General features: G+C 40.1%; 2 protein-coding genes across 7 annotated transcripts in view; both read left to right on the forward strand.

Annotated features, from left to right (window-relative positions):
* The window catches only part of LOC139754150 (ubiquitin carboxyl-terminal hydrolase 2-like), an 11960-nt gene extending 2906 nt beyond the window's left edge, over positions 1-9054 (forward strand). The window contains exons 2-11 of the mRNA XM_071671299.1: positions 779-831; positions 1847-2404; positions 3295-3411; positions 4187-4299; positions 4552-4666; positions 4966-5070; positions 6269-6676; positions 7234-7364; positions 7736-7834; positions 8392-9054. Of these exons, the coding sequence (XP_071527400.1) occupies positions 784-831; positions 1847-2404; positions 3295-3411; positions 4187-4299; positions 4552-4666; positions 4966-5070; positions 6269-6676; positions 7234-7364; positions 7736-7834; positions 8392-8599 (1902 nt within the window). The 5' untranslated portion in view covers positions 779-783 and the 3' untranslated portion in view covers positions 8600-9054. The remainder of the gene's footprint in view (positions 1-778; positions 832-1846; positions 2405-3294; positions 3412-4186; positions 4300-4551; positions 4667-4965; positions 5071-6268; positions 6677-7233; positions 7365-7735; positions 7835-8391) is intronic.
* Positions 9055-11673: 2619 nt separating this feature from the next.
* The window catches only part of Pi3K92E (phosphatidylinositol 3-kinase 92E), a 100915-nt gene continuing 88034 nt past the window's right edge, over positions 11674-24554 (forward strand). Inside the window, exons 1-2 of one of the 6 annotated variants that reach the window (XM_071671303.1) lie at positions 11674-11782; positions 20410-20833. The gene's annotated coding sequence lies outside the window, so the exon portion shown is untranslated. Of the gene's footprint in view, positions 11783-11825; positions 11992-20409; positions 20834-24554 lie in introns of those variants that run through there. The other 5 variants (XM_071671304.1, XM_071671301.1, XM_071671305.1 and 2 more) reach the window with 5 other exon arrangements.

Consider the following 24554-nt stretch of genomic DNA (forward strand, 5'->3'; position numbering starts at 1 on the left):
CGAAACTTTGTTTGATATTTCTCAGCGTTAGAGTTGATGGATGGGTTTTGGGATTCGGAGGGATTTGGTAGATGCTACGAGAGTCGAAGAGTAGTGGTGAATTAGATCCCCATGCTCAACCCTGATGCTGTATTGTTAGTGATCCGAGATGTAATAATTTGACCCTCCTTCCCCGGACCTTGTAACAAAATAAAAGCAAAACCAATATCAAGCACCCTCCGTGAACCTTGATAAGGGCCTCAGTTGCTAGTGCCGCCTCAGTTAACGTAAAATCAAAGATTCTTTGTTTTGGATGAGTCCATTCATAGAGTGAAAAGCCTTATCCCGCTATCATAATTTCATTTTCCAAGCATTAAGCACAGATCCAGTAATACACAAAAATAATTTGAAAAAAGTTTACATCGTCCATTCCCCGGTACATTCAGTGATTCCGCCCAAAGCCGAGGTGAAACACTCAGAAAATGTGAGAACATCTCTTTATATAAGCGAAAGCTTCAATATATATATATATATATATATATATATATATATATATATATATATATATATATATATATATATAATGATACAATTATTCATTGTAAGCTATTACACTTCATGGTGAGTTTCCTCTGTAGCGATGTTGAGTCAGTGCATTTTTGTCTTTCTGAAAAGTTTTAGTTTTCAATGCTGTGATTGAGAGCATCGCCTCATGCAAGCATTTATTGATATACTTTAATGAGATACAATTTCATTTATTTGCTTCTCTTTTTATTCATATGTTACGTGCTGCTTACAGGAACGATGGACTGGAACGGAAATATCATGTTCCAGGCTCCGTATGAACATAGGGTGAGTAATGCTTCTGGTATTTTTCATACATTAGGAGAAATCCATTATTCATATACCACACACACACACACACACAACACACACACACACACACACACAACACACACACACACACACACACACACACACACACACATACACACACACACACACACCTGAGTCACCACAAACCACACCCTCAATGTGGAGCACCTCACCAACCGACGTTGAGTAGAAAGTTCAGCGTCGTCTTGAAGGACAAGGACTGCTGAGATGAGGGACCAGTGATATGAAAAATGCTCAAGTTCAGATCTTTTTTCTTGGTTCTATGTATTTATCATGTGAAGTTAAACATTCAGATATGGTTCTTGTGAATTGATAAATCATATACATTGCTGGCGCCACCCCGCCCCACAAGAAACAGCATTGCTGCCCTCCGCTTCAGCGAGGTTGCGCCAGGAAGACAAACAAAAAAAGGCCACATTCGTTCACACAGTCTCTAGCTGTCTTATATATATATATATATATATATATATATATATATATATATATATATATATATATATATATATATATATATATTTATATATATATATATATATATATTTTCTTTTAAACTATTCGCCATTTCCCGCGTTAGCGAGGTAGCGTTTAAGAACAGAGGACTGGGCCCTTGTGGAATATCCTCACCTGGCCCCCCTCTGTTCCTTCTTTTGGAAAATTAAAAAAAAAAACGAGAGGGGAGGATTTCCAGCCTCCCGCTCCCTCCCCTTTTATTCGCCTTCTACGACACGCAGGGAATACGTGGGAAGTATTCTTAATCCCCTATCCCCAGGGATAATATATATATATATATATATATATATATATATATATATATATATATATATATATATATATATATATATATAAGAAGTGTCCCAAGCACTTTCGTATGATGTCAACATCTTCAGGGTACAGGTAAGCTTGATTTGAGCTTATGTCGCATATGCCGAGGGTTGGAAAGTAAAGCTTACATATATTTCATTCTCTCAAGGGTGTAGATGGGGAGCTGTGGCCGCTCCAGGGTCCAGCTGGAGAGATGTGGCGCCTTCAGGAACCTGGCTGGGAGCAGTGGCAACTTCAGGAACCCGGTGGGGAGCGGTGGTTGCCCCAGGACCGCGGTGGGGAGCAGTGGTTGCCCCAGGAATCCGTCAGGGAGCAGTGGTTGCCCCAAGAACGAGGTGGGGAGCAGTGGTTGCCACAGGAACCCGTCGGGGAGCGGTGGTTGCCCCAGGAACCCGTTGGGGAGCGGTGGTTGCCCCAGGAACCCGGTGGGGAGCGGTGGTTGCCCCAGGAACCCGGTGGGGAGCGGTGGTTGCCCCAGGAACCCGGCGGGGAGCTGTGGTTGCCCCAGGAACCCGGCGGGGAGCTGTGGTTGCCCCAGGGACCCGGCGGGGAGCGGTGGTTGCTCCAGGGTCCCGGTGGGGAGCGGTGGCCGCCTCAGGGTCCCGGTGGGGAGGCACGGCAACCTCAGGGATGGCCGGAGGACTACGGAGGCGCGCCAGAAGGACACCAGGAGGCCCTTGGACGCAGGAACTATCCACCACAGCCTGTGAGGTTCAGGTCCTTTTTGATCTTTCAGGTTTATTTTCCAAAATCCTCAACAACATGCTGGCACATATGTACCGAGGCATCATAAGCAGGGCAATGACCATAATCTGTTTTAATCATATACTGTGTTTAACATTGATACAATGGATATATATATATATATATATATATATATATATATATATATATATATATATATATATATATATATATATATATATATATATATAAAGAATCCTTACAGACACAAGTACAAACATAGAAATTAACAAATATCATAAACAAACACATTCACATGCACGATGAAAAACCAAGTAAGTAAATGTTCACACAAACAGATGCTCAAAATTATACACATAAGCAAATACACAATACATGCAATCACCCACATATGCAGATAAACATATATACAATAAACCATGTATATTCACTTGTATACATACACTCGTGAGCAACCACACACTTAGGTATATCCATGCACACGCCCGGGGCATTTACCTATGTATAAAAATATATATGAACACACAACAATACACACACATACATATACATGAGATGTTTACGCAAATATCCACCAAAAAAGAGATAAAGATACATACACAACCTACATAAACATGCATAGATACACAGACACATAAGCTTCCCGCACATAATACACTGAATTATCCAAAGCGCTTTCGTAAATGTATTCTCTCTTCTGTATCCTTGATGAAGTGAACAAACCCACGACAGAGCAAAGGGGGGTCTTCGTAATTTATTTGCCATGCGGCCAACCAGCATATTCCTGAATTACATGTTGTTTTTATACAGTGATTAGGGAATGATCATAGTAACGAGAGATGAAAATTCACTTTAAAAGAATCATTGAGGGTCCAATTCATTCCCTTGCAGAACGACACGCATGTCAGGGGTCAGGCCCAAGACTTTAAGAATGTCATCATCACGGCGGACGTCAACCTGCCTCGCCTCGCCGTGGTGTCCCCGACTCCTTACCCAAATAAACCAAAGGTACGGACGGATCAGGGCAAAGAACGAGAGAAGCAGAAACAGATGAAGAGACCCACAGATAAGCACGGATGGAATTCATCATGTATTTTCTATATTTTAAAGTGTAATGTACTCATAATTTAATGTGTTTTTGTATAGCTCTTCCTTTATTCATGCATTATTTCTGTGACCAGCTATTTCCTTAAAGCCTGTCTCAGCAGGTAGTTAGTTCCTTAAGGCATTTGTATAGTTCGGCTCTTCGAATCAATTTGTGTCGTCAATCTGCCTCTTAGTTCTTAATATTACATATGATCCTTGCGTAAGTATTTATGGAGCTAATTCCTAAAGGCTTACTTGTATAATCTCTCTCTTAAAACGTTCATGCAGTTAGTTTATGAAAACTTTAATCATACAGACCTTTTAGATCAGCTTACCCAGATATCCCTGCAAGACATTTCATGTACAGCTTGTCTGTTCACAATCGTTTTCACTGTTTGTCCCGAGTTGAATACTTCGACGCACAAAAGTTTAATAAAAGCGCTTCATTAAAAACCTGATCTAATCAGCAGAAACATTAAGAATCAGTCCTACAGTACTCATCTTATGGCCTGAATTTACATTCATTTCCTTGAAGAACTGCTTGTGCAACTGAACGCTTAAGACCCGCTCGAACAGTTTTTACGGGTATTCTTACATCACATTGTACTGATGCCACCAGATATCGCATCTTATAATACTCCCTTATATTCAACCTTTCATGACTTGCTAAATTAGCTTTTTTTTTTTCTTTTTCCAGAGAAATGGTTATGGACTGCCTAACCTTGGGAACTCCAGCTATATGAATGCCGTGCTCCAGTGTCTCTACCACACCTGGGATCTCACCGAGTTCTTCTGCCGGGGTATATCATGGTGAGTGCCACCGTCTCTACCACACGACGAAAGGACCTCACTGGGCATATATATATATATATATATATATATATATATATATATGTGTGTGTGTGTGTGTGTGTGTGTGTGTGTGTGTGTGTATTGTTTTTAGACGCATATTGACCCCTTCATGTATTCTCTGGATAACATAACATGTTACTATGGCTTATTCTCCACAACCACCTGATAAAGACCTGCAGTACCTGAGGCTCGTCACGCCTTCTCTTACAGGGATGACATAAACGAGGGGAGCACGACAAGAGGAGAGGTGGCTCTGGCCTACAGTGAGGTTGTTAAAGCCTTGGAGAGTGGGAAGGGCAAAGAAGAAACCCTGAGGAACCTACAGGTGAGGAGGGCGAGTATATATATCTCTTGAGTCCTTATGATCATATTTCGTGTGGAGGAGCTAATCACAAATATGTATTGCTCGTGTCTCGACTTCATCTTTAGGTACTGTGTGATACTCGTTCTGCTGAGTCTAATTCACAGGACTGGCGGCGTTTAATTGATAGTTTTATTAAAGAAAAATTGCTCCCCACTGAGAGGCATTTACCTACTGTAACTTGTTTGTTGTTTATCTCCCTAATACAGTTCTCCTTCGTTTTTACTTCCTCTTGTGATACTACGTTGGCGCTTCTCTTCCAGAGAGTGTGTGGGGATTACGACGAGCGGTTCCAGGGGCATGACCAAAAGGAGGCACACGACCTGCTTGCGTCTCTGTTGCAGTGGCTGCACCAAGACCTGGCCACGGTAATTGTATATCTCGAGACAGCCGAGACACTGTCCTTGATGTCTTCGTTTTCTTTACGCTCACAATGGTCAGGCTAACTCATACATTCGCTCCATACAGTCAATAAACTCTTACCTACGCTATACTGGCATATACATCCTGGCTTATTCAAAGACTCGACTTAATAGACATCTTACGGTCTCATCTACATATTGATCGTCTCGATCACTTCTGCACACACACACTGACCTTGCCGAAGTTTTACAAAATAAAAATTGAAAATTATAAAGGAGTGCTTTCTTGGTATACGAGTAGCGAATGAATGGGAGAAACAGTTATGAGATTATAACCATATAGAACATACACAAAAATAATAGTAAGTAAATTGTATGATAGTAGATTAAATATAACAAATGTAAACATTAGGCCTACTGGCTTTCTTCATAAGTTGCTGGCCGTTAAACCCAACAAACAACAACACACCAATGTTCAAGAAATGAAACCCCCACGAGTGTAGAACTTGCTCCTAGTACGGTACAATAACCAATTACACAACTCTAGTTCTTATATATATATATATATATATATATATATATATATATATATATATATATATATATATATATATATATATATATACCAATTTCTACATATGTTCAGAGTGGATTAGAAACATACTGCTTATTTACATCACGCACTTTCCAGTCATTTAATTTTGTAAATACTTACTTCACATTTTGAACAACATAAACATCCACCTAAAAGAGCTCACAGCACTACAGTTACACGTGGGCCGCTCTGTGTCAGTAATGGCACCCCAAGCACACACGCTCGACCTGTGCCAGTAATGGCACACCCGAGAACGGGCTGTCATTGACAAGAGCCCGTGTCAAGCTTTGTCTTGGCGAATCTTTACACACACACACACACACACACACATAAAACACAGACACACACACACACACACACACACACACACACACACACACACACACACACACACACACACACACAACCTAAAAGTGTTTTGAAAGATATTGTCATGGTTAGGTAACGTTGGAACGCCTGAGATGATATATAAAAGAAGATAATTCATGTCATCAAGTTTTTAAGTTACATTACATTAGGGAGATGGAACCACCATCTTCAACATAGGAGTTGGATGTCCTGTATTGAGAGAAATGTTTCATTCGTAGTCATCATCTTGCATGTCGACAGGGCGACCTCACATGCGCCTGCGTAAAGAAATCCTCGAGAAAAAAGCAACAACAGGTGAAGTGGAAGACGGAGGAGCCCTTGAACGGGAGAGCCCCTCTTCGTCAGGGGTCTCATAGGACCAGCGAGAATCCTCCCTTGCGACACCCAAGGACCTCTGGAACCAAGAACATCCCGCCAGGTGCCCCATGGGACTCGGACGAGACTACGGAGGCTCAGGAGCCCAAAGCTCGAAGCTGTCGAGCATGTGGAGTACAGAAGGATAACGGATCCATCATATCGGACCTGTTCGTGGGGATCCATGAATCCACCATCATCTGCCTCACATCCGGAACCATCTTATGCAGGACGCACGAACGCTTTACAAGCCTGAGACTGACGCTCAACGTGATGGGAGAGACGGAATTAGAGGTAAGGTATTCCTGAGTAGGATACTCCGAAGTACTTAAAGATCAAGTCGACTGTTAGCAACATCAGGAATTCGAAAAAAAAAAAAAAAATAAGGACCATTTTAGTATCTAACTCAAAAGTATGTTTCATTTTTTCAGAGAATATTCTCAAGTAACATACACACGGTAGCGGTTACTGTTTCTGACCGTGTGTCATGAAGAACCTACCCAAGGCCGTTTAGTGCATAGGTTCAAATCCTGGGCGTGGCAATCGGCCCACAGCCTTTTCCATCTGTTCATCCACCCTTCGGGGCTGGGCGATAAATGGATACCCGGCTTAGGCTTGAGTATGTGTGCTTGCATACATACACTGGAGTGAAGACATGATACATATATACAATGTTACGAGACGGGGCAACATGAGAGTAAAGCTGTCTCTTTAACACAGTAATCACACGCACACTCAGACAGATACGCGTATAGATCTTCACATCCACACTGTATAGGTAAAATATTGTTTGTACCCATCCATCTCCGTACATCTTTATGTCTCACTCGACCTGACCTGACCTTCCTCAGGACGCCCTGCAGCACTACTATCGGTCCCAAGAGATCCTACGGCCGTGTGTTTACTGTGGGAGGGAACATGTCTGCCGGCAGGAGACCCGCATCCTCTCTCTCCCACGGGTCCTTATCTTGCACCTCATTAGGTCAGTATCCTAATCACCTCTCTAACTCACGTGTCACCGTGACATACTAAACACATATAGGACAAAAGAATGACTGTCATAACGGAGAAAATCCTAGTAACGTGTTGGCCAAGATACGAGAATTCTAATCTCCGAACGGGTAAACTGTATGACCAGTTTATGGGATGCATCTGGGGAGGAGTAATTCTTTGTTTCTTGGGATTATTTTTGGGAGGGGTCAGCTGAACTGAGGACCTCCTACATCATGCCAAGAGAAGGACTTAACCAACACTTCGGGACATACGTAACTTGCCCTTAGCATTATAGTACAGACCAATAAGTTGACAGACCGTACCGCTTTGTTAAAATCTACACTCTTGTCTCGTCCACAGGTACAACCCAGAGCATCAGGGACAGAGGGTGAGCCGTGTTAGCTTCCCAGACGAAGGCCTTGGGCTGGATGCTTACTTGGCCACCGACCTAATCCCCAGGTACGTAGACGGGGCTGGGCCCTCCGCTTTGGAGTGAAAGTGACATACAGTATGTAAATGCCTTTTTGTATTGTAAGGGGAGAGAGTTGACCTCCCTGTGTGACTGTGTATGTGAATCTTTCTATGCATATATATATATATATATATATATATATATATATATATATATATATATATATATATATATATATATATATATATGTTATTTGTGTGTGTGTGTGTGTGTGTGTACCACTCACTGGTAATTTGGCGAACTTCATCATGGTAACACCCTCCTCGAACTTGCTACGAACCTCTTAGGACACATACCTTTCATTAGTGCTATGGTATCCCTCTCATAAGCAAGAGATCCAGTCGTAATCGTTTTGGGTGACAGACGAAGCCCTCTTCAGAAATGGTGTGTTCTTTCGAGAGCACAGCATCCCTGCAGACGCTCCGTGCATTCTTCCACGCAACCCATTAGCTTATGAAAGATAGGTTTGAGGTGTTTTATTGCAAATGTAAATAAACGCAAATTTGCTCCCTATTAAAGGAACAAACCTGTATCTCCTTAACAGAGGGCGTCGCTTCTCCCTGACCAGCGTGTGTAATCACCATGGGTCCACCACCAGAGGCCACTACACCGCCTGCTGCAGGAGTCGCCGCCAAAACCGACTCCTCCCACAGTCTTGGTATCTGTTCGACGACAGCCACGTCGAGCCAGCTCGCAACTTCAGATCCCCTTACGAGGCGTACCTTCTCTTCTACGAGTGTCTAAATGACTAGAGCTGAGCAGTTAATGCTACTTTACTTCGCCTGGTTTAGCTACAGATATGTGTTTGAAATCTTATACAATATGACTTAATCACCTAATGTCAGTGTAAACTAAAGGAAGACACTGCGTAGTATGTAAACTAATCACGTGTTACATGATGGTAAAATTTTATGGTATTTTTTGTCATATACAACATGGCAAAACGAAAGTCAACTTAAGTTTTACATGGAGTTTCTTTATACTCAATGTTTTTCCTTTTGATATTTCGTTAATGCGACTAAGTCGGAAAATCGTTTTAGGATATCAATGCTATATTGTAACAATGGTGACAGACTATATCTTTTAAATCAAATATATATATATATATATATATATATATATATATATATATATATATATATATATATATATATATATATATATATCAACTGCCCTAAGGAAGTTCAAATAAAGACAGTACCTATGTGCTCTTAGTTTCAACATCCTCTTAGATTGGAAATAGTGAGTGATTATCATCACATGAACTAGAACCTCCACGTCTCCTGCCATGTCCTATCGACTCAATGGTCCAGCTGAAGACTGCACATAGGCTCCTACCTGGTAAGACAAAAGCTGAACAGAATGAAATGGAATATAGTCAAAATAAGCAGTGACGACATCACTGGTAACGAAGATATCTGGTAAAGGTAATAATCACTTCTTTCTTTCTTGTCCACTGTTTCCTGTTCTTGCGAGGCAACACCAGCAACAGATTAAGAAAAGGCCGCATCCACTATCATTCATTCTCTAGCTGTCATGTGTAATGCATTTAAAACACAGCTTTCTATCCACAACCAAGCCCCACGGACCTTTCCATGATTTCCCCCGGTTGTTTCAATCTTGGTTCAATCCATTTCTGTATTATGTTCACTTTATCAATATTACTTAGTACAATAATGAATATCATCATTCATTATTAGTATTATGGATACTATTTGGAATTAACCACCAGCTGGGATGACCATACCCTTGACAAAATGAATTATAAGCAACATCCAAGATAGCTAGAAGACCTTGGAATAGAAGGGAAAAACCTGTATCAGAAATTATTCCAGAGATATAAATGTACCGAAAGGGCAAAGTACCATGCATGGAGTCAGAATAGGCGTCCAAGGTGCCATGGACGGCTTCAGAAGGGGCGTTCACAGTGCAACGGACGGTGTCAGGGTGGGCATTCAAGGTGCTATAGATGGTGTCAGGATGGACAAACAAGATGCTTTTGAAAGTTTAGTTATTAATTGATGAAACAGGGAGGAAGGGTAAGTAAAAAAAGAATCAACAAACCAATGTGAAAATGAAGGTTTTCCTGTTGGCATCTACCAGGAATAAAATGGTGCTCACTAACCCCTGTAAGCACAACAGTGCAACCTTTTAAGGAAAATAGTACGACCCTTGGGTACGATAGCCTGGCTTCTACCCTCACCCTGATGGATCAAGGCAGTGTAAATAGTCAGTAGTGAGATCTAATGGGAAGCGGACGGAATAGTTGAACATTGTGCCGCGTCAGATACCTACATTGTCCTAGGCAATGCATTACGTGGCTATCATGCTGTCCCCTTCCCTAGTCAATGTTGTATGGTAAGGGTGCAAACAGCAAGCAAGTGGCCGGAGGGAGTTCCCATGCAGACCAACATCACAGCACAAGCGACCATACAGGGAGCTGTAAGAAAACTCTTTTTGGACGACATTCCTCATTGTACAACAAAATAATCAGCAGCGACTCCGGACGTCAACGTTGTTTAACAGTAATTAGGGTAAGAGAACGTTTCCTTAGATATCTCAAGCAAGCAATGAAGTGAATACACGCATCCCGAAACAAAATTGTTTGAAGTTTGTCAATCGATTTCTGCTTCCATTCAAAACAACTTATTATGCCTGCACTGGTCAGCCTCCCTGCCTGTGCTGATGGGAGAATATCCAGCGTAATGGATTTCATTACTCTTCTCCAGCCGGACGAGTTGCGACCTGTCCGGCGGAAGATCGAAAATCATCCAAAAATGTCCCACACTATACACTTGCCTTCCCAATTATGATGACATAATATTTACCCAAGAAATGGCATCAGGAACTGCGACAAAACGTATTGGAAATCTCTACTGGTGGTCGTATATGACAACAACCCTGTGGACAAACTTTGACCGTAACAGAAAGTGGATTCATCCCCACTCCCTTCAATCACCGCTGGAAGCGACTTCATCCAAAAGTAACTCTAACATCGTCTTTCCTCACGCACACACACACACCTGCAGTACCTGTTGTGGGTGCAGATCCATCACTGTCAGTGCGCAGCATTCTGCCACCCAAGTTCCACTCAAGAAATTAATGTGGTTCCCACGAAAAAGCAGTCGTTCAAAACAACTCTGATAGACTATGCAAACATTACTTCTTATCGTTATCAGTAACCACACCAACCATTAATCATGGATTTAGGCCCCTTAGCTTTACATACTATTTACTTCACTGTACGTGTTCTGTATAACGAGGCTGGGATATGATTATATGATATATACTGTATTTGCGGAATACACCTTCACAGCGAGGGATATGTGGCATTGTGCAGTATCTTACTGACGAAAAACGGCATTTGGGGGCAAGGGATTCTGCCTCCTTAGCCTTTCCTTGCGCACCTTTGTGCCACTGCGTATATATCCTTCATTCTGAATACAACTTGTGGTATCTACCGAGAATAACAAGTACCTATTGTCCTTGTAGCCTCACACCTGTGTCCATACTGATATCACGCTGTTATCTATGTCTATATCTGTCAGTTATACTCCTGAAGAAATTTGACACACTCATCCCTTAACCTTTAATCGTTACATTTCAGGATTTAAAATATAACATTTAGTAATGTGTGATTTTTGAGCATCTTCCTTTGTGAGAGTAATTGCAAGCCTGTTGACGTAAAAAAATATATATATGAATATATAATTCAAAGACATATGAGTACGTAGTTTACAATATATTTTGTATCGATGGGAAGGGATTATAATGATTTAGAAAAGTAACTTCAGGCCTGTAGCCCCTCGGTCAGTGTTTACAAATATGATATCTCTTTTTTCGCGATATTGTAAGAAAAGAAAACTGTCAACGTTTACGATTAGGTTACTTCTTTTCATTGGACGGCAAAATCCTTCCTTCATAAGGACAAGTTTGTATGTACAAGAGAAACTTTGAAATCGGTAGACATGGCGAGTGATGCTCACTTGTCCTAAGGCTATAAGACTGTCTGTTGTGTTTACATCCTTGTGAGGCAGGACCAGTGTAAAATCGACTAAATTATAGTTTGAGTGAAATGTATACTGTGTTACTGATACTAAAGCTCATCCTACAGGAATTGTTGTTAAGGTAGAAATATTCCACAGTAAGTTAAAACTGAACTTTTAGATGTTTTGGAAAATGGTTGACTAAATGCAAAATTATATGAATTGCTGCAGACTGAAGGGTAACTGGATAGAATATTGTTGAATTTTCATTTCAGGTGAAGGGAGTCGAATTTAACTTGTTATCAGTAGGTTAAAGTTTTCGAATTACTTTTTAGGCATATTGTTAGGTACGGTACCACATAACTAATTCGACTGAAGCGTGGGTTCAGGTATGCTCTACGGGTCCACAGTTATTTTTACGAAAATCTTGTCTGACAAATTGTTTCTTTCAGTGGAGTACCGTTAGACAAGCAGTTTATTATTAAGGCAGTGTAGAGAATTAGAGATTATTTTGCCGACCAGGTGACGGTGGGTTGAATACTTTTCAGGGATTAGATTTAATAAGTGCTTGCGAACGAACAGACATTTCAGACTTCTTTCTCCTAAGGCAGTTATTTTTTTTCAGCAATATTGACTGGCCATATTTATTTTTTGTAGGAAATATATCCTTTTCAAATAATAACCTAATCTTACATTAGGGTTCTGTAGGGAGGTTGTTTCACTTTCTAGAAACACGACTAAATCATTCAGAAAGTTTTGTTATCCAGAGACCTGTGTGCATACAAAAGATATAGAGTGGCCCTGGAAGGACATAAAGAGGTGGACTCTGGGGGGCTAATGACCATAATTATATAGGTTGTGTGTTGGTATTATTACCAGATCATTCACAACCACTTCTTCAAACAGTTCACATGGTGTTACATACTGCCATACTATGTGAGAAGGTTAGGTTATTTAGGTTAGTGTTGATTGGTTGGGCAAAATCCCCTACAAAAAAAAAGTAGGGGGACCATATCTGAAATTCAATAACAGCATTTCCCAAAAAATATGATTATTGCCATTAAAAAACAGCATTGGAATTTATGATAGAAGAAATATTTTTGCTCTTATTGTCCACTGGCATTCATGTAATATTTACCCTGTTTTGTCAACAAAAGTATTTTTCAACAGACGGATTATTTTTTGATATTAGGTATGGAAATTCTTCTCCAATGGTTATGTAATTGTTAGAGAAAGGAATTAAGATTGCCGAGTTTGATTTGGAGAATTGCATTTTATTCTGTAATGTTAATTAAGATAATAGTGGTGAAGTTTATGAATATCTGGGAAAGTGTTGAACATTATAACTATTGTATAAGAAGATTAGATTATTGTAAAAAATAAACAGCAGCTATGAGAACATTGCCTAACCTCCCCTTGCTGCTGAAATATGTAGCTAGTTGAAGTAAGGTTGTCTTAAACTGAAATCCACCAAAATACTGAAGATTGCTCATGATTTGGTGAAGTATGTCTGTTATACTGCAAGAGACCTAGTTGATTAATGAAATTTTATGTTTATCTGAACATGTTATTGTTTTTCGGTATGTATCTTTACGATGCAAAGCCATGATTCACTCATTGCTGTCTCACCAGAAGTTTGTTGCCTGTAGCAATTGTTTTGTGGTTGCCTCATAATTCTTATACGATGTTCTTATATTTCATAGGAAAGAAAGTGTTTTCCATTTGAGAAACATCAGTTTTTCAGGAAGACCATGAAGTATAGCAGTAACTCTAGACAGTGAAATCCACTAAAATTTAAGAGGATTGCAGTAGGATTGCTGAAATACATGTGTAATACTGTAAGCAACTCAATTTTCCAATGCTGTTCTAAGGTAGGTTAGTGTAAATTATGGAAGATTCATAAACATATACAGATATTAAACAAATTTTGAAGTGTTCAACTTTCTGAATAACCAAGGTGTGAAAACAGCATTCTCATAGCATTCGTTTGTCCATGCATCTGGGTTCAGTGTAAATAACAATGGCATGGCACTTCTCTCACATTATCCTTCACTCTTCAAGTGTTGACGTGAAATTGGATGTGTTAATGCAACATTATATTGCGTGAAGTCTTATTGATAAGAATGAAGTTATTCATTTATTATGATAAACTTCAATGTATTTAAGTAGCACAGAATAGCATATGTCAGAAAATTTGTCCAGAAATATTCCTTAGGAACATATGTATTTATTTTTTTTATTTTTTTTATTATACTTTGTCGCTGTCTCCCGCGTTTGTGAGGTAGCGCAAGGAAACAGACGAAAGAAATGGCCCAACCCCCCCCCCCCCCATACACATGTATATACATACGTCCACACACGCAAATATACATACCTACACAGCTTTCCATGGTTTACCCCAGACGTTTCACATGCCTTGATTCTATCCACTGACAGCACGTCAACCCCGGTATACCACATCGCTCCAATTCACTCTATTCCTTGCCCTCCTTTCACCCTCCTGCATGTTCAGGCCCCGATCACACAAAATCTTTTTCACTCCATCTTTCCACCTCCAATTTGGTCTCCCTCTTCTCCTCGTTCCCTCCACCTCCGACACATATATCCTCTTGGTCAATCTTTCCTCACTCATTCTCTCCATGTGCCCAAACCACTTCAAAACACCCTCTTCTGCTCTCTCAACCACGCTCTTTTTATTTCCACACATCTCTCTTACCCTTACGTTACTCACTCGATCAAACCACCTCACACCACACATTGTCCTCAAACATCTCATTTCCAGCACATCCATCCTCCTGTGCACAACTCTATCCATAGCCCACGCCTCGCAACCATACAACATTGTTGGAACCACTATACCTTCAAACATACCCATTTTTGCTTTCCGAGATAATGTTCTCGACTTCCACACATTCTTCAAGGCCCCCAGAATTTTCGCCCCCTCCCCCACCCTATGATTCACTTCCGCTTCCATGGTTCCATCCGCTGCCAGATCCACTCCCAGATATCTAAAACACTTCACTTCCTCCAGTTTTTCTCCATTCAAACTCACCTCCCAATTGACTTGACCCTCAACCCTACTGTACCTAATAACCTTGCTCTTATTCACATTTACTCTTAACTTTCTTCTTCCACACACTTTACCAAACTCAGTCACCAGCTTCTGCAGTTTCACACATGAATCAGCCACCAGCGCTGTATCATCAGCGAACAACAACTGACTCACTTCCCAAGCTCTCTCATCCCCAACAGACTTCATACTTGCCCCTCTTTCCAAAACTCTTGCATTTACCTCCCTAACAACCCCATCCATAAACAAATTAAACAACCATGGAGACATCACACACCCCTGCCGCAAACCTACATTCACTGAGAACCAATCACTTTCCTCTCTTCCTACACGTACACATGCCTTACATCCTCGATAAAAACTTTTCACTGCTTCTAACAACTTTCCTCCCACACCATATATTCTTAATACCTTCCACAGAGCATCTCTATCAACTCTATCATATGCCTTCTCCAGATCCATAAATGCTACATACAAATCCATTTGCTTTTCTAAGTATTTCTCACATACATTCTTCAAAGCAAACACCTGATCCACACATCCTCTACCACTTCTGAAACCACACTGCTCTTCCCCAATCTGATGCTCTGTACATGCCTTCACCCTCTCAATCAATACCCTCCCATATAATTTACCAGGAATACTCAACAAACTTATACCTCTGTAATTTGAGCACTCACTCTTATCCCCTTTGCCTTTGTACAATGGCACTATGCACGCATTCCGCTAATCCTCAGGAACATATGTATAACATTAAATCTCAAGTGAAGTTGGCTTAAATTAGTTTCACATATAGAAACATTTATCAGGAATACATATAACATAGAATACATTTATGGATGAGTTCCTGCTCATTTTTCTGTAGTGAAATGAGTATTTTTCTCATTCTGTTGTAGATACAGAACCTTTATTAATTTTCTCTCTTTTCCAATCTCATTATCTTTCATATCTTTATGATATCTTCATATCTTTCATATCAGTCTGCTTTACTTGCTTCAGTTCATCACTAATATGTGAAGGAATGATCCTCTGGAAATAATACATATGTTGTAGTTTCTGTAATGGTCAAATATTTTGTCAAGAAATAAGCCTTTGAAGAGTGTGAGAGGAAAGGGGGAAGAGAAGAGAGGGAAAGCTTGTTCAGCATTTCACTTGAGCTGGCTAGAATTGCTAACATAATTGTGCTTCATTATTTTACTTGCGCTACACCTCAGCTGATAAATCATCAACAAAAACTGACTTCATTCCCATTCCCATTCCCATTGAGAATGTATGGAGAACCATCATTAGATCTTGGGAGACGGATGAGCACTAAATATCACAATGATTTTAGCATACCAAGGAAGAGTGGGAGTGTTTTCGCACAGATTGGCAGCAAATTCTGTATAACACTGTAGCCTTTCTTCCAAACAGAGTGTAAGAGGGTACTGAACAGACTCTCTCTCTCTCTCTCTCTCTCTCTCTCTCTCTCTCTCTCTCTCTCTCTCTCTCTCTCTCTCTCTCTCTCTTCCTTAATAGGCTTATGTTTTTAATGAAATATTTGACCTTTACAGAAACTCCAACACATGTATTATTTCCTTTGAGGATTATTCCTTCACATATTAGTATAGACTGAAACAAATATTAAGAAGCTGGTTTAATAATGAGCTCCATATATGAATAGTGTGATGTTGCCTCATGAGTAAATGGGGAAAGATATAAGGTAACAATATGCCTGGAACTGACTGTGCATGCCAGCTTTTTGGGGTCTTCCAAAGTTTTAGGTTTTCCTCAGAATTCATGAAATGTCTTAAGACTGTAACTTCAAGCTATAGTGGTACAAATTGCAATCGTAACAGTTTACTGCACATAACTTAAATAATTTATTGTTGTTGGTTTGATTGATAATTTGGCAAAGCATTTAAACGTTTTGATTGACAGGATAGCATACAGCAGCACCACTTCATTATAGATACCACAAGGCATTACTAACACGGACAACAATTATTTGTGTGTGTGTGTGTGTGTGTATATATATATATATATATATATATATATATATATATATATATATATATATATATATTTTTCATATTTCTCTTGACCTCCTGTCTCTTTCTTTTATACATCTCCCACTCAATTGCATTTTTTCCCTGCAAAAATCGTCCAAATGCCTCTCTCTTCTCTTTCACTAATAATCGTACTTCTTCATCCCACCACTCACTAGCCTTTCTAATCAACCCACCTCCCACTCTTCTCATGCCACAAGCATCTTTTGCACAATCCATCACTGATTCCCTAAATACATCCCATTCCTCCCCCACTCCCCTTACTTCCATTGTTCTCACCTTTTTCCATTCTGTACTCAGTCTCTCCTGGTACTTCCTCACACAAGTCTCCTTCCCAAGCTCACTTACTCTCACCACCCTCTTCACCCCAACATTCACTCTTCTTTTCTGAAAACCCATACAAATCTTCACCTTAGCCTCCACAAGATAATGATCAGACATCCCTCCCGTTGCACCTCTCAGCACATTAACATCCAAAAGTCTCTCTTTCGCACACCTGTCAATTAACACGTAATCCAATAACGCTCTCTGGCCATCTCTCCTACTTACATACGTATACTTATGTATATCTCGCTTTTTAAACCAGGTATTCCCAATCACCAGTCCTTTTTCAGCACATAAATCTACAAGCTCTTCACCATTTCCATTTACAACACTGAACACCCCATGTATACCAATTATTCCCTCAACTGCCACATTACTCACCTTTGCATTCAAATCACCCATCACTATAACCCGGTCTCGTGCATCAAAACCACTAACACACTCATTCAGCTGCTCCCAAAACACTTGCCTCATGATCTTTCTTCACATGCCCAGGTGCATATGCACCAATAATCACCCATCTCTCTCCATCAACTTTCAGTTTTACCCATGTTAATCGAGAATTTACTTTCTTACATTCTATCTCATACTCCCACAACTCCTGTTTCAGGAGTACTGCTACTCCTTCCCTTGCTCTTGTCCTCTCACTAACCCCTGACTTTACTCCCAAGACATTCCCAAACCACTCTTCCCCTTTACCCTTGAGCTTCGTTTCACTCAGAGCCAAAACATCCAGGCTCCTTTCCTCAAACATACTACCTATCTCTCCTTTTTTCACATCTTGGTTACATCCACACACATTTAGACACCCCAGTCTGAGCCTTCGAGGAGGATGAGCACTCCCCGCGTGACTCCTTCCTCTGAAAAAGAGGGCAAATGAGAGTTGGGGTGAGAGAGTATCATTAAATTTTAGGGAGAATAAAAAGATGTTCTGGAAGGAGGTAAATAAAGTGCGTAAGACAAGGGAGCAAATGGGAACTTCAGTGAAGGGCGCAAATGGGGAGGTGATAACAAGTAGTGGTGATGTGAGAAAGAGATGGAGTGAGTATTTTGAAGGTTTGTTGAATGTGTTTGATGATAGAGTGGCAGATATAGGGTGTTTTGGTTGAGGTGGTGTGCAAAGTGAGAGGGTTAGGGAAAATGATTTGGTAAACAGAGAAGAGGTAGTAAAAGCTTTGCGGAAGATGAAAGCCGGCAAGGCAGCAGGTTTGGATGGTATTGCAATGGAATTTATTGTAAAAGGGGGTGACTGTATTATTGACTGGTTGGTAAGGTTATTTAATGTATGTATGACTCATGGTGAGGTGCCTGAGGATTGGCGGAATGTGTGCATAGTGCCATTGTACAAAAGCAAAGGGGATAAGAGTGAGTGCTCAAATTACAGAGGTATAAGTTTGTTGAGTATTCCTGTTAGAGTATATGGGAGGGTATTGATTGAGAGGGTGAAGGCATGTACAGAGCATCAGATTGGGGAAGAGCAGTGTGGTTTCAGAAGTGGTAGAGGATGTGTGGATCAGGTGTTTGCTTTGAAGAATGTATGTGAGAAATACTTAGAAAAGCAAATGGATTTGTATGTAGCATTTATGGATCTGGAGAAGGCATATGATAGAGTTGATAGAGATGCTCTGTGGAAGGTATTAAGAGTATATGGTGTGGGAGGCAAGTTGTTAGAAGCAGTGAAAAGTTTTTATCGAGGATGTAAGGCATGTGTACGTGTAGGAAGAGAGGAAAGTGATTGGTTCTCAGTGAATGTAGGTTTGCGGCAGGGGTGTGTGATGTCTCCATGGTTGTTTAATTTGTTTATGGATGGGGTTGTTAGGGAGGTGAATGCAAGAGTTTTAGAAAGAGGGGCAAGTATGAAGTCTGTTGTGGATGAGAGAGCTTGGGAAGTGAGTCAGTTGTTGTTCGCTGATGATACAGCGCTGGTGGCTGATTCATGTGAGAAACTGCAGAAGCTGGTGACTGAGTTTGGTAAAGTGTGTGAAAGAAGAAAGTTAAGAGTAAATGTGAATAAGAGCAAGGTTATTAGGTACAGTAGGGTTAAGGGTCAAGTCAATTGGGAGGTAAGTTTGAATGGAGAAAAACTGGAGGAAGTAAAGTGTTTTAGATATCTGGGAGTGGATCTGGCAGCGGATGGAACCTTGGAAGCGGAAGTGGATCATAGGGTGGGGGAGGGGGCGAAAATCCTGGGAGCCTTGAAGAATGTGTGGAAGTCGAGAACATTATCTCGGAAAGCAAAAATGGGTATATTTGAAGGAATAGTGGTTCCAACAATTTTGTATGGTTGCGAGGTGTGGGCTATGGATAGAGTTGTGCGCAGGAGGGTGGATGTGCTGGAAATGAGATGTTTGAGGACAATGTGTGGTGTGAGGTGGTTTGATTGAGTAAGTAACGTAAGGGTAAGAGAGATGTGTGGAAATAAAAAGAGCGTGGTTGAGAGAGCAGAAGAGGGTGTTTTGAAGTGGTTTGGGCACATGGAGAGAATGAGTGAGGAAAGATTGACCAAGAGGATATATGTGTCGGAGGTGGAGGGAACGAGGAGAAGAGGGAGACCAAATTGGAGGTGGAAAGATGGAGTGAAAAAGATTTTGAGTGATCGGGGCCTGAACATGCAGGAGGGTGAAAGGAGGGCAAGGAATAGAGTGAATTGGAGCGATGTGGTATACCGGGGTTGACGTGCTGTCAGTGGATTGAATCGGCATGTGAAGCGTCTGGGGTAAACCATGGAAAGCTGTGTAGGTATGTATATTTGCGTGTGTGGACGTATGTATATACATGTGTATGGGGGGGTTGGGCCATTTCTTTCGTCTGTTTCCTTGCGCTACCTCGCAAACGCGGGAGACAGTGACAAAGTATAATAAAAAAAAAAAATAATATAATATATATATATATGTTATATGTTCATCTGCATATGTTATAGTTCTTGCTTATGGTTTTATGATATTTTGAGGTTTCAATTTAAGTTTGCAATAAATCAACCATGAAGCAGGAAACATGTATTATTGTACAACTGCACTGAACTGCATGTTCATCTGTTTATACAAAAAGAGGATGTAAAATGTTGTTTTGAACTCTCAAATAACCATACAATATGTGAGATTATCATTTAATGAGTTGTGTGTATGTATTTACAGATTAGAGAAGCATGAGTGAGCCATAAATGATTGTGGCTTCATTTATAGCATTTGCATCTCGAAAATAACTGCAAAAAATGAAGAAAGAAGCTTTCCTTAAGTGAAGGTCAAATGATCTGGAGTTAGCAGAAACAGGTGTTTAGATGTTACTGTGCTTTAGTGATGCACTGTTTCAAACAGAGTTTATGAGAGACAAAGAAGTGGAAGTGATATAATGTGAGTGAGGCCACACCGGATCCCATGATTTCCTTCAGCTGATAAACAAAACAGTATTTCTTAGAAACTTCTACAATGTAATGTTTAACAATGTAGTATACTTCATAGAAGGAAGGTGGTACTACTTAACCGTGAAGAACTGTGGCTTAATTCTTCACTATTGAGTGGTACGGGCATAACAGCTCCTCCAGCACCTTCTGGGACCAAGGTAGGCAATTTGTTTTGGTTTTAACCAGTTTCAATTTAATGTGATATTGAGTGCATTCTTTTTTGTGCTCATAATATCCAATGTATTCTCTTTGTACCCACTATATTTTTTTGAAGTTAAGTTTCCTTTTTTGTGACTTTAGCATGCCGCATATTAGAATTCGATGCAAGAAATTTGAGTGTGTGTGTGTGTGTGCTAAATTGTTTTTCAGGAAATTGATTAACATTTTGAGACAAATTAATAAACAGTACCTTAAAATGGAAAGCTAAAACAGTTCCATTAATTGGCAAACTAAATGTGGGCTTTCGAAAGATATAAAAGTGCAAATTTAGGTGAATAAAACTCTGGGAGTGAAAAGAAAGATTAACTAGGCCTTGCCTGACTTTTGCATGGAATTTATTTTTTAGTTCATATTTAACCCTCTAGTTCATTCTTTGATCTGGCTGCCATGTTACCTCTGTGATCAAGCAAGCTTTTTCTGGAAGCTCACAGGTCTGTATGCTCCTTGAAGGTATGTTGATTAAGTACACATTGAAGACACTTGAGATTATCCTTGAATATACTTGCAGGTTTGTCTTTAACATTATTTTGTTTCTTGACATTAAGTTGAGGAGTCACTAGACTCCATAGTCTTACACTACATTACAAGAGGTACTAAGAAATATTTGACATGTTAATCTATGCTGACTAAGAGTGCTAAAACTGTCAGTGGTTACCAGTTTTCACAGAAATCTTGGAATAATTTCTTAAAAGAAGACTGTGCCTTGGTATCTTTTTTTTTTTTATTCTTTCACCTGTGCTCACAAATATTCTTGCTTCTTTATCATAAAGAAACCTCCCTAGAAAGCGCCTATATTAGTCACGTAGGTGCCATTCCACATATGACAATACAATTTTGAGACCTGGATGTGGATAGGGAGATGTTATTTCGATGCATTACACATGACAGGCAGAGACTTGGTGTGAACAAATGTGTCTATTTTACTGGCGCTACCTCACTGGAGCAGGGGATAGTGATGCTGTTTTCTGTGGTGTGGGGTAGTGCCAGGAATGGATGAAGGCAACCAAGTATAAACATGTACATGTGTATATATGTATATGTTGATATATTTTATTTATTTATTTTGTTTTGTTGCTGTCCCCCACGTTAGCGGGGTAGCACAAGGAAACAGGCGAAAGAATGGCCCAACCCACCCACATACACATGTATATACATACACGTCCACACACGCAAATATACATACCTATACATCTCAACGTATACATATATATACACACAAAGACATATACATATACACTCATGTACATGATTCATACTGTCTGCCTTTATTCATTCCCATCGCCACCTCACCACACATGAAATGATAACCCCCTCCCCCTTCATGTGTGCAAGGTAGCGCTAGGAAAAGACAACAAAGGCCCCATTCGTTCACACTCAGTCTCTAGCTGTCATGTAATAATGCACCTAAACCACAGCTCTCTTTCCACATCCAGGACCCACAGAACTTTCCATGGTTTACCACAGACGCTTCACATGCCCTGGTTCAATCCATTGACAGCACGTCAACCCCAGTATACCACATCGTTCCAATTTACTCTATTCCTTGCACGCCTTTCACCCTCCTGCATGTTCAGGCTCCGATCACTCAAAATCTTTTTCACTCCATCTTTCCACCTCCAATTTGGTCTCCCACTTCTCCTCGTTCCCTCCACCTCTGACACATATATCCTCTTGGTCAATCTTTCCTCACTCATTCTCTCCATGTGACCAAACCATTTCAAAACACCCTCTTCTGCTCTCTCAACCACACTCTTTTTATTACCACACATCTCTCTTACCCTTACATTACTTACTCGATCAAACCACCTCACACCACATATTGTCCTCAAACATCTCATTTCCAGCACATCCAGCCTCATCCGCACAACTCTATCCATAGCCCACGCCTCGCAACCATACAACATTGTTGGAACCACTATTCCTTCAAACATAGCCATTTTTGCTTTCCGAGATAATGTTCTCGACTTCCACACATTCTTCAAGGCTCCCAGAATTTTCGCCCCCTCCCCCACCCTATGATTCACTTCTGCTTCCATGGTTCCATCCGCTGCCAAATCCACTCCCAGATATCTAAAACACTTCACTTCCTCCAGTTTTTCTTCATTCAAACTTACCTTTATTCTACAGCAGGTCACAGTGAATAAAGAGAATTCATTCAAAGACGGGTATCCTTAGCAAAAGGAGTTGTTTCAAACCCCTTTCTCCCTGACATAGTAATTCTAGCTTTGTACATTTAACATGAGATACCTACTGAGAATTTAACGAGTAATGTAGACTAATACAAGCTGTAGTTTTCAACATGACAGGATTGCATATGGTGAGTGTAGAGCTCTACTGGTTAGCATGAGGACTTGGCATTGTTACAATGGTGGTTTCAATTTTCTCTTTAGAATGTTATTTGTACTCATGATAGTAGTCTTCTCTTTTTGTGAAACTTTTAGTTCACTTTAGTGCTTTTGTGGGAGAATTTTTTCTGAGCTGTAGTTTTTGGCTGATGGTGTCATGGTAAGATTACCCCAGCAGTGTTTGGTGTTTCTGTGATAAGAGTCAACATTTTACAAATCAACATTACTTAAGTCATGTATAGTGTATTATAATGTACAATTTTGTATTCAACATGTAACTTATATAGGTGGTAATGCAGCTGTCCTCCATATAACAACTCAAGTATGTTCCTGCAAAACCTGTCTTTCTACAAAGTTTCATTATACAAGCAACTGCAACCCTCTGTACATTGGGGGATTATGTTCTTGAGCATTAATTGTCTGTAACTGACCCTTAAGTATGGAAAATACTGCTTACAACAGACTTACATCAATTAGTCTGAATATTTAATGAAAACTTATCAGAAAATGTGGTAATGATAATGTGTTAGTGGAATTGGATGGGATGGAGTGAAGATTTACTGGAAAGGAAAGGGAGGAGCATTAGGGTTTGATAAGTCTTCCCCAGAATTATGTGATTTCAACAGGAGGTGGAGAAGAGGTTTGCATAGGCCTTTTGAAAAAGATAACCAGTTTTAGTTGTGTGGCCTGTCATTAGCATGTTCCTCTTATTCTTTTTTTCTGTCAGGACACCTCATTGGTTTTCCTTTTTTTCAATCCTATGCATTAACTTGGCAGTTAATAGAGTGTCATACAGAGAACCAAATTTCAATTTACCTTTATTTTGTCTGATAGTGGCTACAGTTGTGGAAATAAGTCCTTTGAACATCACTTTAACCAAGAGATTCTCACCATCATCTTACTCCTGATACATGAACAAGACTATAGCCATGAGAGTCTTGCTATCATCTAACTTTCAAAGCTCTTATGATTTCACATCTGAAATTATAGCATTTCATCTATTATTTCCCCGCGTACCTTTATTATTCTTAGGAGACATAGTGGAATGGCTGCATTTACTATGAAGCTGAAAATGATGGGTAGAAGTGTAGAAAAACCATGGCATGAATGATCATTAGCTGAAGTGTAGATTTGTTTACAAGGTGACAGCTAGTGGATGAAATATGAATTGCAAAGTATTGTATTTCATATCCAAAATGAACAGGAAGTATAAGAATATCTTGGAATACCTCAAAATATGTTATTTTTAAAAGGTAAAGATATTATGCTCATTAAATATCTGTAAAAACTATTTTTTTCACATCCATCATAACAT

The sequence above is a fragment of the Panulirus ornatus genome, chromosome 16, assembly GCF_036320965.1.
Source record: "Panulirus ornatus isolate Po-2019 chromosome 16, ASM3632096v1, whole genome shotgun sequence".
Lineage (NCBI taxonomy): Eukaryota > Metazoa > Arthropoda > Malacostraca > Decapoda > Palinuridae > Panulirus > Panulirus ornatus.